This window comes from Vicugna pacos, chromosome 10 (assembly GCF_048564905.1).
Source record: "Vicugna pacos chromosome 10, VicPac4, whole genome shotgun sequence".
In the NCBI taxonomy this organism is placed as follows: domain Eukaryota; kingdom Metazoa; phylum Chordata; class Mammalia; order Artiodactyla; family Camelidae; genus Vicugna; species Vicugna pacos.
Window position 1 is genome coordinate 62,782,993 of NC_132996.1, and position 12,413 is coordinate 62,795,405.

General features: G+C 36.6%; 2 protein-coding genes across 2 annotated transcripts; both read right to left on the reverse strand.

Moving 5' to 3' along the window:
• Window positions 1–827: 827 nt before the first annotated feature.
• LOC102529343 (olfactory receptor 5M10) lies at window positions 828–1,760 on the reverse strand. Its single transcript, XM_006214149.3, has one exon. It carries the CDS (start codon window positions 1,758–1,760, stop codon window positions 828–830), a length of 933 nt encoding a protein of 310 aa, XP_006214211.3.
• Window positions 1,761–7,178: 5,418 nt separating this feature from the next.
• Window positions 7,179–9,461, reverse strand: LOC140698880 (olfactory receptor 5AP2-like). The gene is made up of 2 exons (XM_072970723.1): window positions 8,564–9,461; window positions 7,179–7,258 (listed from the first exon to the last, which is right to left on the reverse strand). Exons 1-2 carry the CDS (start codon window positions 9,459–9,461, stop codon window positions 7,179–7,181), a joined length of 978 nt encoding a protein of 325 aa, XP_072826824.1.
• Window positions 9,462–12,413: the final 2,952 nt, after the last annotated feature.

The following is a 12,413-nucleotide window of genomic DNA, read 5'->3' on the forward strand; positions in this document are numbered from 1 at the left end:
AATAGAATATTTAAAAAAAGAAGAAGGGGAGGTGTCAAGATGGCAGAGTAGAGAGACTCACAGCTCAGCCTCTCCCACAAATACACCAAGGATTACATCTACAAACCCACTGAATCGCACAGAACACCTGCTGAACTCTGGCAGACTGTCTCTCACTTTCAAATATAGGAGGATTCTCACAAAATCTGATAAACAACAAGTCCATACTGTATAGCACAGGGACTCTATTCAACATCTTGTGGTAACTTATGGTGAAAAAGAATATGGAAATGAGTATATGCATGTTCATGTGTGACTAAAACATTATGCTGTACACCAGAAACTGACACAACATTGTAAACTGACTATACTTCAATAAAACAATATGCAAAAAAATATATATATAAAAAGGAGAGACCACAAATATATCAACCATTTTGATTAAGACAGTGACCAAAACTGAGTTTAAATCTGGGTCCTGAGAGTCACAGTGGTTCTCAGAACTCTAAAATAAAAGAAAGCATACAATTATTTACACAAAATGTAAGTAATTTGCAAAATGTACAAGTACTTTGCAGTGATTTTAAAACACATTTTGAAAGAGGATTATAAATCTTGATATGAGAACATTCTGGTTGCTAAGAATAAGACACAACTCTTTGCTTAGCCAGAAGGAAGTTTGTTATAAGTTAAAGGAATGTCCCACACTAAACGATGTTGATCCTCAAAAATTGAAACTGGGAACTCTATCACAGGCAGAATCCAATGTTTCTCATTTCTAGGTTCTAAACAGTAGGTTGTCACAGACACTTAGTCATTACAAATGAGCATATCCTTAAACTGCAATTTTATGAAAGATTTCTCTTAATCATCTGCTGCAAGGCTTGGATCACATCCTTGTTCCTCATACTGTAGATCAATGGGTTCAGTATTGGGCTCAAAAAACTATAGAAGATTGCAATTATTTTGGACTGCTCTACAGACTTCTCAGATGGGGGCCTTAAGTACATGCAAAAGAGGGTTCCATAAAATATAGTGACTATTGTCAGGTGGGAACCACAAGTAGAAAAGGCTTTGCGCCTGCCTTCTGCAGAGCGGATCCTCAAGATGCTGGCAATGATGAAGAGGTAGGACAGGAGAATGATGAAGAGAGAGCTGGAGAGGGTAAAACCAGCAACTGCAAACATTGCCGTTTTCTTGACTCGGGTGTCAGAGCAGGCCAGCATCATGAGAGGAGGGTCAGCACAGTAGAAATGATTGATTTCACGGGAGCCACAGAAGGACAAGTGGAAAGTCAGCAGTGCCTGAGAGAGCCCATTAAGGAAGCCACAAGAGTAAGGGACTATGACTAGAAAGAGGCAGATGCTCTTGGACATCCTGATGCTGTAATGTAAAGGGCTGCAAATGGCCACATAGCGATCCAACGCCATTGAAGCAAGGATATAAAACTCAGTGATCACCAGGGCAATGAAGAGCAGACACTGTGTGAAGCATGCAGCATAAGAGATGGTCTTCTGGTCTGAGAGGAAATTGAATAGCATATTTGGAGTGATGTTGGAGGAATAGCAAATGTCTACAAAGGACAGGTGGCTGAGGAAGAAGTACATGGGGGTTTGGAGGTGGGCATTGGTCCTGATCAGCACGATCATGCCCAGGTTCCCTGCCAGCGTGATTAGGTAGATCACCAGAAACACCCCAAACAGGGTCTTCTCTAACACCGGGTTGTCTGTGAGTCCCAGGAGAATGAATTCTGTCACCAGAGTGTGGTTTGGGGAAGACATTTTCTTGTCCCTTGAAAAAAACTGAAATTGACAAAAAGATGAAGAATTCTGTCTAACCCAGACTCTGCATTTATTCCATTCTTGTATCATTTACTTTTGATCTATTTATCTCTCGGGAAATTACTCTTCTCAACAAATGCATCAGAAGGTTTCGATAATTATTTTCACTTTATGTCTCTGTGTTAACTCTCTACACACACACTTCCAAACTCTTTCTGTCCTACTTGTGTGTGTGTGTGTGTGTGTGCGTGTGTGTGTGTGTATGTGTGTGTGTGTGTACAATTTATACCTGTCTTCTTGGAGAGCTTCATATTTGTTTTTTTTTCAAATTTTGTGAAAAAGAAAGCCAAAGCAATAAAAACGAAGTATGAAAAGCAGCAGGTCATTTGTATCATTCAAGTGGACAAATGAAGGGAGCTGAATTTCTAGGTTCCCTCCAGCTTTGATAGACTATTGTTTCAGATACAAAATAGAAGACACATTCAGGACAGCATTTTCACTTGGAACTCATATTTGTCTGGCTTCATTGCATTCAGAAGATGTTGAATTAGTAAATTTACCTTTTGCTATATGGCTAAGAAGGTACAGAATGAAAAATTGTTCTCTCTGCTTGGTAAATTCACCCACTCATTATTTATGTACACTGCAAATATTATTTTTTCTGTTCTAAGTTCACAGGTTACAGCAGTGAAGAAATTCCCCAACCTCATAAGCATATATTGTAGGGGAAGGAATAGATACTAAACACACAGCCAAGGATTCACAACAGAATTTCAGTTAGAAGAAAATATTATGAAGAAAAATAAAGGTGGGGTCTTTCAGATGGCCATTCAGAAAAGGTCTCTCTGAGAAGGCAGAAATGGAACAGTAAATAAAGAATTCAAGTATCTGGAGAAAAGTGTGGAAGTTTTCTTTGTCCTCATTTTTTTTTGCAACTAACATATAAAAGAAATTTGTTTAGGGATGCACATTAGGATAATGTTTAAACGTGGACTTAGTTCCCAGCTGGATCCACTGTCTCTGGTTTGTTGGGTATTTTTCTTTTTTTTGAAGAAAATAAGATATCTCTGGAAAAATGTGCATTAATAATTGCACCCTAAGGCTAATTTATTTAGTTTTCACATATACATCAAAAAAGCCTGCATATAATAATTTATTTTTAGAGAAGCCATTAAATATTAACATATGAATAGAAAAATGAAGTACAATAAAAAAAAGATTTTTTTTCCTCCATTGGTGGGATATTAACCTCTACACAAAAGAACAAACTTATTTTTAGTGAACCAATGTAGAAAAATGGCCTACCTGTCAAAGCTGACTTACCGTATTTTCTAAAAACAAGGTGGGAAGATTTATAATATATTTCTTAGGAACATTCCCTAGAGTATTTTTTAAATAAATTTAAAAAGCCAATTAAAGTAGTTTTTATTTCTCAGGAGTATAACCTTAATTTGATGCTTTGAGGCCTCAGATTCTTCTTTGAAGCCAAAATCTCTACCTAACATCTGTGTATTCTGTTTGGTACTTAGTGCCTGAGATCTTTAACACAGATAGAGAAATCAGCCATCACTTTTATGGAATATGGAAGGAGGAGAATGTGGAAAGATAAGTTTTGTACTTTAAGTATATAAACATGAGAGTATTCTCATCCGAAGGCTTCAGTATTTCTCCATAAACACTGAGGTAAAGTCATCTAATGAGAGTGAAAAGTAAGAACATAAAAGAGATGCAAGGGTGTGTTCTAGCTTCATTGTTTTACCTGCTGCTGTCCAGTTTTCCCAACACCATTTGCTGAAGAGACTGTCTTTATTCCATTGTATATTCTTGCCTCCTTTGTTGAAGATTAGTTGACCAAAAGTTTGTGGGTTCATTTCTGGGCTCTCTATTCTGTTCCATTGGTCCATATGTCTATTTTGGTACCAATACCATGCTGTCTTGATGACTGTAGCTCTATAGTATTGTCTGAAGTCTGGGAGAGTTATTCCTCCAGCCTCTTTCTTTTTCTTCAGTAATGCTTTAGCAATTCTAGGTCTTTGATGGTTCCATATAAATTTTATTATGATTTGTTCTGGTTCTGTGAAATATGTCCTGGGTAATTTGATAGGGATTGCATTAAATGTGTAGATTGCCTTGGGCAGTGTGACCATTTTAACAATATTGGGCTTGTATCCAGAAGGAAATCTACTCCAGGATGACACCTGCACCCCAATGTTCATAGCAGCACTATTTACAATAGCCAAAACATGGAAACAGCCTAAATGTCCATCAGCAGGTGACTGGATAAAGAAGAGGTGGTATATTTATACAATGGAATACTACTCAGCCATAGAAACCAACAACATAATGCCATTTGCAGCAACATGGATGCTCCTGGAGAATGTCATTCTTAGTGAAGTAAGCCAGAAAGAGAAAGAAAAATACCATATGAGATTGCTCATATGTGGAATCTAAAAAGCAAAAACAAAAACAAACAAACAAACAAAAACAAAGCATAAATACAGGACAGAAATAGACTCACAGACAGAGAATACAGACTTGTGGTTGCCAGGGGGATGGAGGGTGGGAAGGGATAGACTGGGATTTCAAAATTGTAGAATAGATAAACAAGATTATACTGTATAGCACAGGGGAAATATACACAAAATGTTATGATAACTCACAGAGAAAAAAAAGTGACAATGAGTGTGTATATGTCCATGAATGACTGAAAAATTGTGCTGAACACTGGAATTTGACACAACATTGTAAAATGATTATAAATCAATAAAAAATGTTAAAAAAAAAAAAGAGATGCAAGATTTGAGGAGCAGAGTGTGAGGAACAGAGAAGTGACGTAAGCCATGGGAGGAAGGAAGTCAGGGGAAGGCTCATTTGGAGGGTGGGCATCATGGTCTTATCCTGGAACCAATCTGCCCAAATGAGTTGATTCCATCAGTATTCTAGGAATCAAAGATGGGTCCGAGCATCAAGATCATTAATAAAATTGATGATTCATAAAGCTGGTGATTTAGGAGGAGGTTTCAAAGTGGGATGAAGAATATTTGAACAGTATCAATTCCTTGGCACCATGTTTGTCAGAGAATAAGGAATCGAGAGATGACCTTGCTAGTCTGCATCTTCTGGGGCACTGCTAATTGTAGTCAACACAGTCACAGGAATTAAAGTTACTCTCACCAAGACAAGAGAGGCATCTTTAGTTGTGTTAGATCTCCAAATGATGGGTTACACTGTGAGAAAGCAGCCAGTGAGATAAAGCTGCACAGCAATATAAAAATGTAGATTGTTACCAAAGTATCACATTAGAGAAGATTTGAGCAGTACCGTATATTTTTCAAATTGAGGTGGAAAGATTTCTGTATCTCAACTTTGATGTGCTTTATCCTGATTCTTTGCACAAATAAAATTATACAATTTAAAGAATAAAATCTATTGCTTAAGGATTCCCATGAAATAATAATTTTTTCTTTGATTTTAGAACTCATTATAGAATTATAAAGCTCACGTTTCCTGATCCCTTAATGTGGAGATTCCTTGTGTAACAAAAAATAGTTGAAGATTTGGTCCGTCTTTAAGCAGAATGTCAGCTTTTAGTTTGAAGGAAAATTTTTCCTAAAGTACTTATGTATGTGTTTTCTGTTATACTTTAAAATATAATAGCATTATAATAATCATGACATTTACAAAAGCTTTTTCCAACAAGAGATAGGACTGCTTGACAGTGAATGGGTAGCCGAAAGGTAGTGTATTTGTTCTTTCAGATCTGGAAGGGCAAAGTATCAATATTTTTCAGTATGAGATCCCTTGATCAGAAATCCACAATAAGAAGTTGATGCTTACTTTTTATATATATAGCAATGAATAAGATTAGAGGGCACAGGCTTTACCTAGATGTATGATGCTAACTCAAAAAAAGAGTTTTATGCATTCCCATTTTATTTCCTAGAAAGCCTTCAGACAATTGTGTTTAAATTATACTTGAAGACATTAATTTCTTCCTTAATATTACTCTGCTTCAATTGCAGTGACCAATTGTTGTGTGTCTGCTAAAAGAACACCTAATGACTTTAGCTACACAAATGTCACAACAGTCATATAGTTGGAAACATCCAACTGCCACTGTAAGTTTGTTACTTGTGTTTTTGTGATTATGTAATTGGCTATATTTTTTAAGTTATAGCAGATTAAACCTTGTACTGGAAGTTCTAATCTATATAATAAAGTTATACTGATTGGAAAGGAAGAAACAAAATCATGTTTCTTCAGGAAATTTTAAGAGTTAATAAGAAACTACAGTACTCAAAACAATGTGCAGATCCAAAGATAACAAACAGATTAATGATACAGAATAGAAAATCCAGAAAAATGTCCACTCATATACAGCAAATGGATTTTAGAACAAAAGTACAAATGTATTTCATTGGGGAATGTTATTGGAATAATTGATATCTATATAGAAAAAGTTAACTTCAATCCCTATATCACACCATAATCAAATATTTCTATATTAATTTGATGTGAATCATAAGACTAAATGTAAATACTAAGTCTACAAGTTCTCTTGGGAAAGGAAAAATAGAAGAAAGTCTTTATAATCATGAGGTAATCAAAAATTTCTTAGGAAGGACAGAAAAAGCATTAATTGTGAAACAAAAAAATATTGTGACACAAAATATTACTACCATAATTGCTTCAGGGCACCACAAACTGTTCCCATATAAGATAGCAAAATTAATCAATATTGTGTGTGCTCCGACTTCTCTACTAACCAGTATTCCCCATTTCTTTCCCTCTACTAGGGCTTCCCATTCCTTGAGAAACAACAATATTGAAATTAAGTTAGTTAATAACCCTACAATAACACCAGATCCAGAAGACCTAGCTAAAATAATTAATGAAGAGGACTACACTAAATAACAGATTTTCAATGTAGATGAAACATCCTTATATTAGGAGATGTCAACTAGAACTTTCATGGCTAGAGAGTGTCTTATGACGCTTAAAAATGTCAAATGACAGGCTGACTTGTTATAGATTAATATAGCTCGTGACTTAAAATTGAAGCCAATGCTTATTTACCATTCCAAAAATCCTAGGGCCCTTAAGAAGTACACTAAATCTACTCTACCTGTGCTCTATAAATGAAACAATAAAGCCTGGAGGACAGTACATCTGTTTACAGTGTGGTTTCCTGAATATTTTAAGACCATTGTTGAGATCTACTGTTCAGGAAAAAAATTTTTTTTCAAAATATGATTACTCTGCAATGTTGCACCTGGTCACTGAAGAACTCTGATGGAGATGTACAACAAGATTAATTTGTTTTAATGCTTGCTAACACAACATCCATTCTGCAGTCCAAGGATCAAGGAGTCATTTTGACTTTCATGTCTTATTATTTAAGAAATACATTTTGTAAGGTCATAGCTGCCATCGATAGTGATTCCTCTGATGGACCTGGGCAAAGGAAACTGAAAATCTTCTAGAAAGGATTCTCCATTCTGGAGGCCAATAAGAACATCTGTGATTCTTGGGAAGATGTCAAAATATCAACATTAGCAGGAGTTTGGAAAACGTGGATCCCAACCTTCAAGGGATCCACAGCTCTGAGGGGTTCAAGATTGCAGTGGGGGAGTAACTGCAGATGTGGTGGAAACAGCAAGAGAACTGGAATTAGAAGTAGAGCCTGAAGATGGGACTGAGTTGTTACACCTTCATGATCAGACTTTAACGGATGAGGAGCTGCTTCTCATGGATGAGCAAAGCAAGTGGTTTCTTGAGATAAAATCTACTCTTGGTAAAGATGCTGTGAAGACTGTTGAAATGAGAGCAAAGAATTTAGAATATTACATGAACTTGGTTGATAGAGCAGCAGCAGAGTTTTTGAGGACTGACTACAATTTTGAAAGGAAGCTCTACTGTGGATAAAATGCTATGGAACAGGATTGCATGCTACAGAGAAATTGTTTGTGTAAGGAAGGATCAAATGATGTGGATAACTCCACTGTTGTCTCATTTTAAGAAATTGCCACCTAATATTCAGCAACTGCCATCCTTATCAGTCAGCAGTCATCAACATGGAGGCAATATTTTCCTCCAGCAATAAATATTATGACTCACTGAAGGCTCAGATGATGGTTCACATGTTTCACAAATAAAGTATTTTTAACTAAGGTATGTACATTGTTTTTTAAAGACATAATGCTGTTGCACACCTAATACACTATAGCATAAACGTAACTCTTACATGCATTGGGAAACCATAAAAAAAAAGTGATTTGTTTTATTGTGATATTCACTTTATTGCAGTAGTCTTGAACCAAACCCACAATATCCCTGAGGTATGCCAGTACTGGGTTTTATACCTCTGAACAGGGAGTTGAAATGGGATATTCAGTTACTTTCAAGCATATAGGCTCTGTGGAATAAGTGGGATTTATACAGAGTGACCATATTCCCCAGGATGCCTGGGACATTTGGTTCAACTCTGCTATCAGAAAAAAGCCTCACTTGGGGATGTTACAGCTCAGGGATAGAGCGCCTGCCCAGCATGCACAAGGTTTTGAGTTCAATCCCCAGTAACTCCGGAAATTAAAAAAAAAAATAAATAAATAAACCTAATTACCTTCTCCCCCCAAAAAAAATTTAAAAAAAGAAAAATTTAAAAAAGCCTCACTACAGAATGAAATGGATCCAGGGTGAATGGAAGTGGACTGGTCATTTCTAAGTGACTTCCGAGTCCTAAAACCCCATGCTATGATGATTCTAAATACAGAAGCAAAAAGAGGTTGCTTTAAAAATTTTACCTAAGGATATTTTGACTTCCTTGTTTCTCAGACTATAGATGAGAGGGTTTAACATGGGGATGACCACCGCATAAAACACAGACACCACTTTGTCTTGGTCCATCGCATAGCTGGAGCTGGGGCGCAGATACATGAACAGGATTGTGCCAAAAAAGATGGTGACCACCATCAAATGGGAAGCACAGGTGGAGAAGGCTTTGTTCCGCCCACTCGCCGAATGGATCCTCAAGATGGCCGTGAGGATGTAGAGATAAGAAGTGAGAATAGTCAGGAAGCAGCTCAGTTCATTAAAACTGGCAAAAGCAAAAATGAGAACTTCATTGACACGTGTGTCAGAACAAGAGAGTTTCAGGAGGGGTGGAGTGTCACAGAAAAAGTGGTTGATGACATTTGAGTGGCAGAAAGACAGTTGGAAGGTAAGGCCAGTGTGAATGGCGGCATTTATAAAGCCTGCAAAATATGTGGCCAACACCAACATGATGTTAAGATGGGGGGGCATAGTGACTGTGTAAAGAAGAGGCTTGCAGATGGCCACATAACGGTCATAGGCCATCACGGTCAACAGGAAGCCCTCAATGCCAGCAAAAGAACCAAAAAAGAAGAACTGAGTGGCACATTCATTGAATGAAATGACTGGGTTGTCCACCCAGAAATTTACTAGCATATTAGGGGCAATGACAGAAGAATAACAGAAATCAACAAGGGACAAATTGCTAAGGAAAAAGTACATGGGAGTGTGGAGATGGGAGTCAATCTTGATTAACAGGATCATGCCGAGATTTCCAAGCACAGTGATCATATAGATGACTAGAAATACCATAAAAAGAAGACACTGTAGGTCTGGATGATTACTGAATCCCCGAAGAATAAATTCAGTCACTGTTGAATGGTTGCTCATACTTTTGTCTCCGAATGGATGATTCATTTGCTGAGATAAGAAACCAAGGAAATGAATTACACAAAAATATCAGGGAAATCAAACAGTTTGTTCTCTGCTGTAGGTCAGATTACTTCTAAGATATCCTAAGAACATGAAAGAAACTCTTTTTTTTACTGCCAAACAACAAAACAAGGTAACTAAACACTAAAGTAACTTATTTTATTTAAAAATGAATATTTATGCTAGTGTATGTGTGAAGTCTTTGATAGTCTATTTTTCTATATCCTAACCTACCTCTCAAATTTTATCTCCTCCTCCCTTGATCATACTACCTTCACTACCTGTCATCCAATTCCTCTGCATTCCCCTTGGCAATTAAATGTATGATACAGTTGAATAGACTTGCTGTATCCAGCTCTGTTTTTCCTGTTTTCTCCTAAACCCACACTAATCAGGCTTTCATCCCATCACTCCACAGAAACTGATCTTTTCAAAGTCGTCTGGAGTCTTTATGTTGCCAAATCCAGTGGTCAATTCTCAGTCATCGTTTTGATCTATCCGTAACATTGGGCAGAGCTGATGGCTAACTACACCTTGAAAAAGTTTCTTCTCTTATCTTCCAGGACACCAGACTCTGAGTGTTCCTCTTACCATATGGTTGATCCTTCTCAGTCTTCATTTATTCCTCTTCTTCTCTCTGACTCTTGAGGTTGGAGTCGCTCAGAACTCACATCTTGACCCTCTCCTCTTTCCTGCTTACACTCTACCTTGGTGATCTTACTCAGTCTCATGACTTTAAATTCTGTCTACAAACTTACAACTCCTGAATGTACATATTCAACCCTGACCTCTTTTCCAAACTCAACTTACAATTCAGTTACTGACTCGTATCTCCACATTAATATTGAACAGTGGCTCACCATGACCCAAATCTGATTTGCTCATGACCTCCTTTAATGTATTCCAAATACAACATTCCCTGTCTCAAGTCAGTGACAGCTCTCTACTCATATTTGTTCAGATAAAATTAAATACAAATAAATAAATACTAGAGAAATCATTCTTTTTTCTTTCTCACACACTCCATAACCCGTCTCTAAAATAACTTTATTGTCAAAATATCTTCAAAATATCTGTATCGAGAATCCAGCTACCTCCTAACACCTTCATTTCTATCATGAAGGCTCAAGCCAACATCATCTTCCACCTACATAACTCCAATAGTCTTTTGACTGATCTTTCTATCCCTAAACTTGGCTAAAATGTTATCCTGCAAAATATCACTTTTAAAAATTTACAGCCATTTTATAAAGCTCTAATTTATGCGTACATATACAAATACAAGTTTTATATGTAACAAACATATAAACTGACATAAATGGAATTATAGCCTATATGATATATATGATCCTATATATGTATGTATGTGTACACATATGTGTATATGTAGATAAAGGCTGAAAATTGCAGTCATTTTCTCAATGGGTGCATGAAAAAGCATAAAATAATTTGCTCTTACATTCACACATTCCAGGTATTTTGGCACTCCTTCTGCACAAAATTAATTAAATTTTCCTGCCTTATACACACACACAAACACACACCACATAGACATATATTCGCACACATATGCATGTATGCATATACTTATATATGTATGTGTATGCACATGTTCAATATTTGAAAAAAATTAGCATCTGTTATTAGTCATCCTAAATTTCTCTCTTCTAAAAAAATCCACGGTAATTTAGTTGGTACCATTAAATTCAGTGTTTCAGACATATTGCAATTAAGGTATTTAATCTTAAATTTTTTGAGTCCTCTTGGAAACTTTCTATATCTCAACACTTTGAAATAAATTAAATCATCTTACCTTTTGTCCTTAAAAAGTATTCCCTGAAAGTAGTGGTGCCTATTAGTTTAGTTTAGTTTTATTTTGGGGGTTTTGGAGGAATACAAGTTTTCTCCCTTACAATGTGAAATTCATAGCTTTGATGAAAATGGAAGTAGCATCACAAATTCAGCTGTGGTAGAATTAGGGCATAGTTAATTAATTAACTATGAGCAGAAAGAGTAGAAACAACACTGCTTCTGAATCTGAGGCAGAGGGTCAGCCTATTAAGCTTGCGACAATGCTCTTGAGATTTAATCATCTCTACAAAACGCTAGAAAGTCTGAAGCTTGAAACGTGCTAATCCAAAATTAAAACATTCGTTTATTTTTCACTGACATAATTGAACTATATTCTCCCCAATGAACCATTTATACCCTGGGGAGTAACTTACTCTTTGAGAGAAATACAAAATCTCTTTTACAGTCTTGAGCCTCCATTGTGCACAACATTGAATTAAATGGTACAGGACTGATTAGATCCTGCCTCTAAATTTCAGAATTGCACTTAAAATAAAATGCCTACTCCTTTCTACTGGAATATAATTTGCACCACACTCATTAATTAATTCATTCAACAAATATTCAGTCAATTTGTTTTATGTAGCAGAAGCAACCTGGGTACTGACAGAGTAGCCAACAAAGTCAGTCTTGTTTATTTCTTCATGCAGTTTTCGGTCTGGGGTGGGGGGGAAACAGCCATTACAAGGTGATATGAAAAAAATAAAGTCCAAAGCCTATTTATCAGCTACAAGGCTTATTTGATCTGTCACTCCCCCCACTCCCAAACACCTTCCTGTTTGCAGTTCTCTCCCTCCTTTCATTTGCTCACTCTGGTCCACATATACTTGTTTCGTTATAATTCCTTTTGTAAACCAAATACGATCTTGCCTCAGGGCCTTTGTATTCGCTGTAATTATATGGGTAATGCTCTTCCACAGACATTCATGTGATACTCACCCTACTCAGACCTTGCTCAAGTGTTACTTCCACAGTGAGCTCATCTCTGACACAACCAGTCCCTATTCTCTTGCCTGCTTTAACTTCTTTAAAGCACCACTCATATCCATGTCCCACACA

Excerpts from the sequence above, each read along its gene's own strand:
- LOC140698880 (XM_072970723.1), bottom strand. The coding sequence starts at position 9,461 with ATGAGCAACCATTCAACAGTGACTGAATTTATTCTTCGGGGATTCAGT. Across the intron at positions 7,259-8,563 it reads GGAAGTCAAAATATCCTTAG|AATGGAGAATCCTTTCTAGA; the intron begins GTAAAATTTTTA and ends ATTGGCCTCCAG.
- LOC102529343 (XM_006214149.3), bottom strand. The coding sequence starts at position 1,760 with ATGTCTTCCCCAAACCACACTCTGGTGACAGAATTCATTCTCCTGGGA.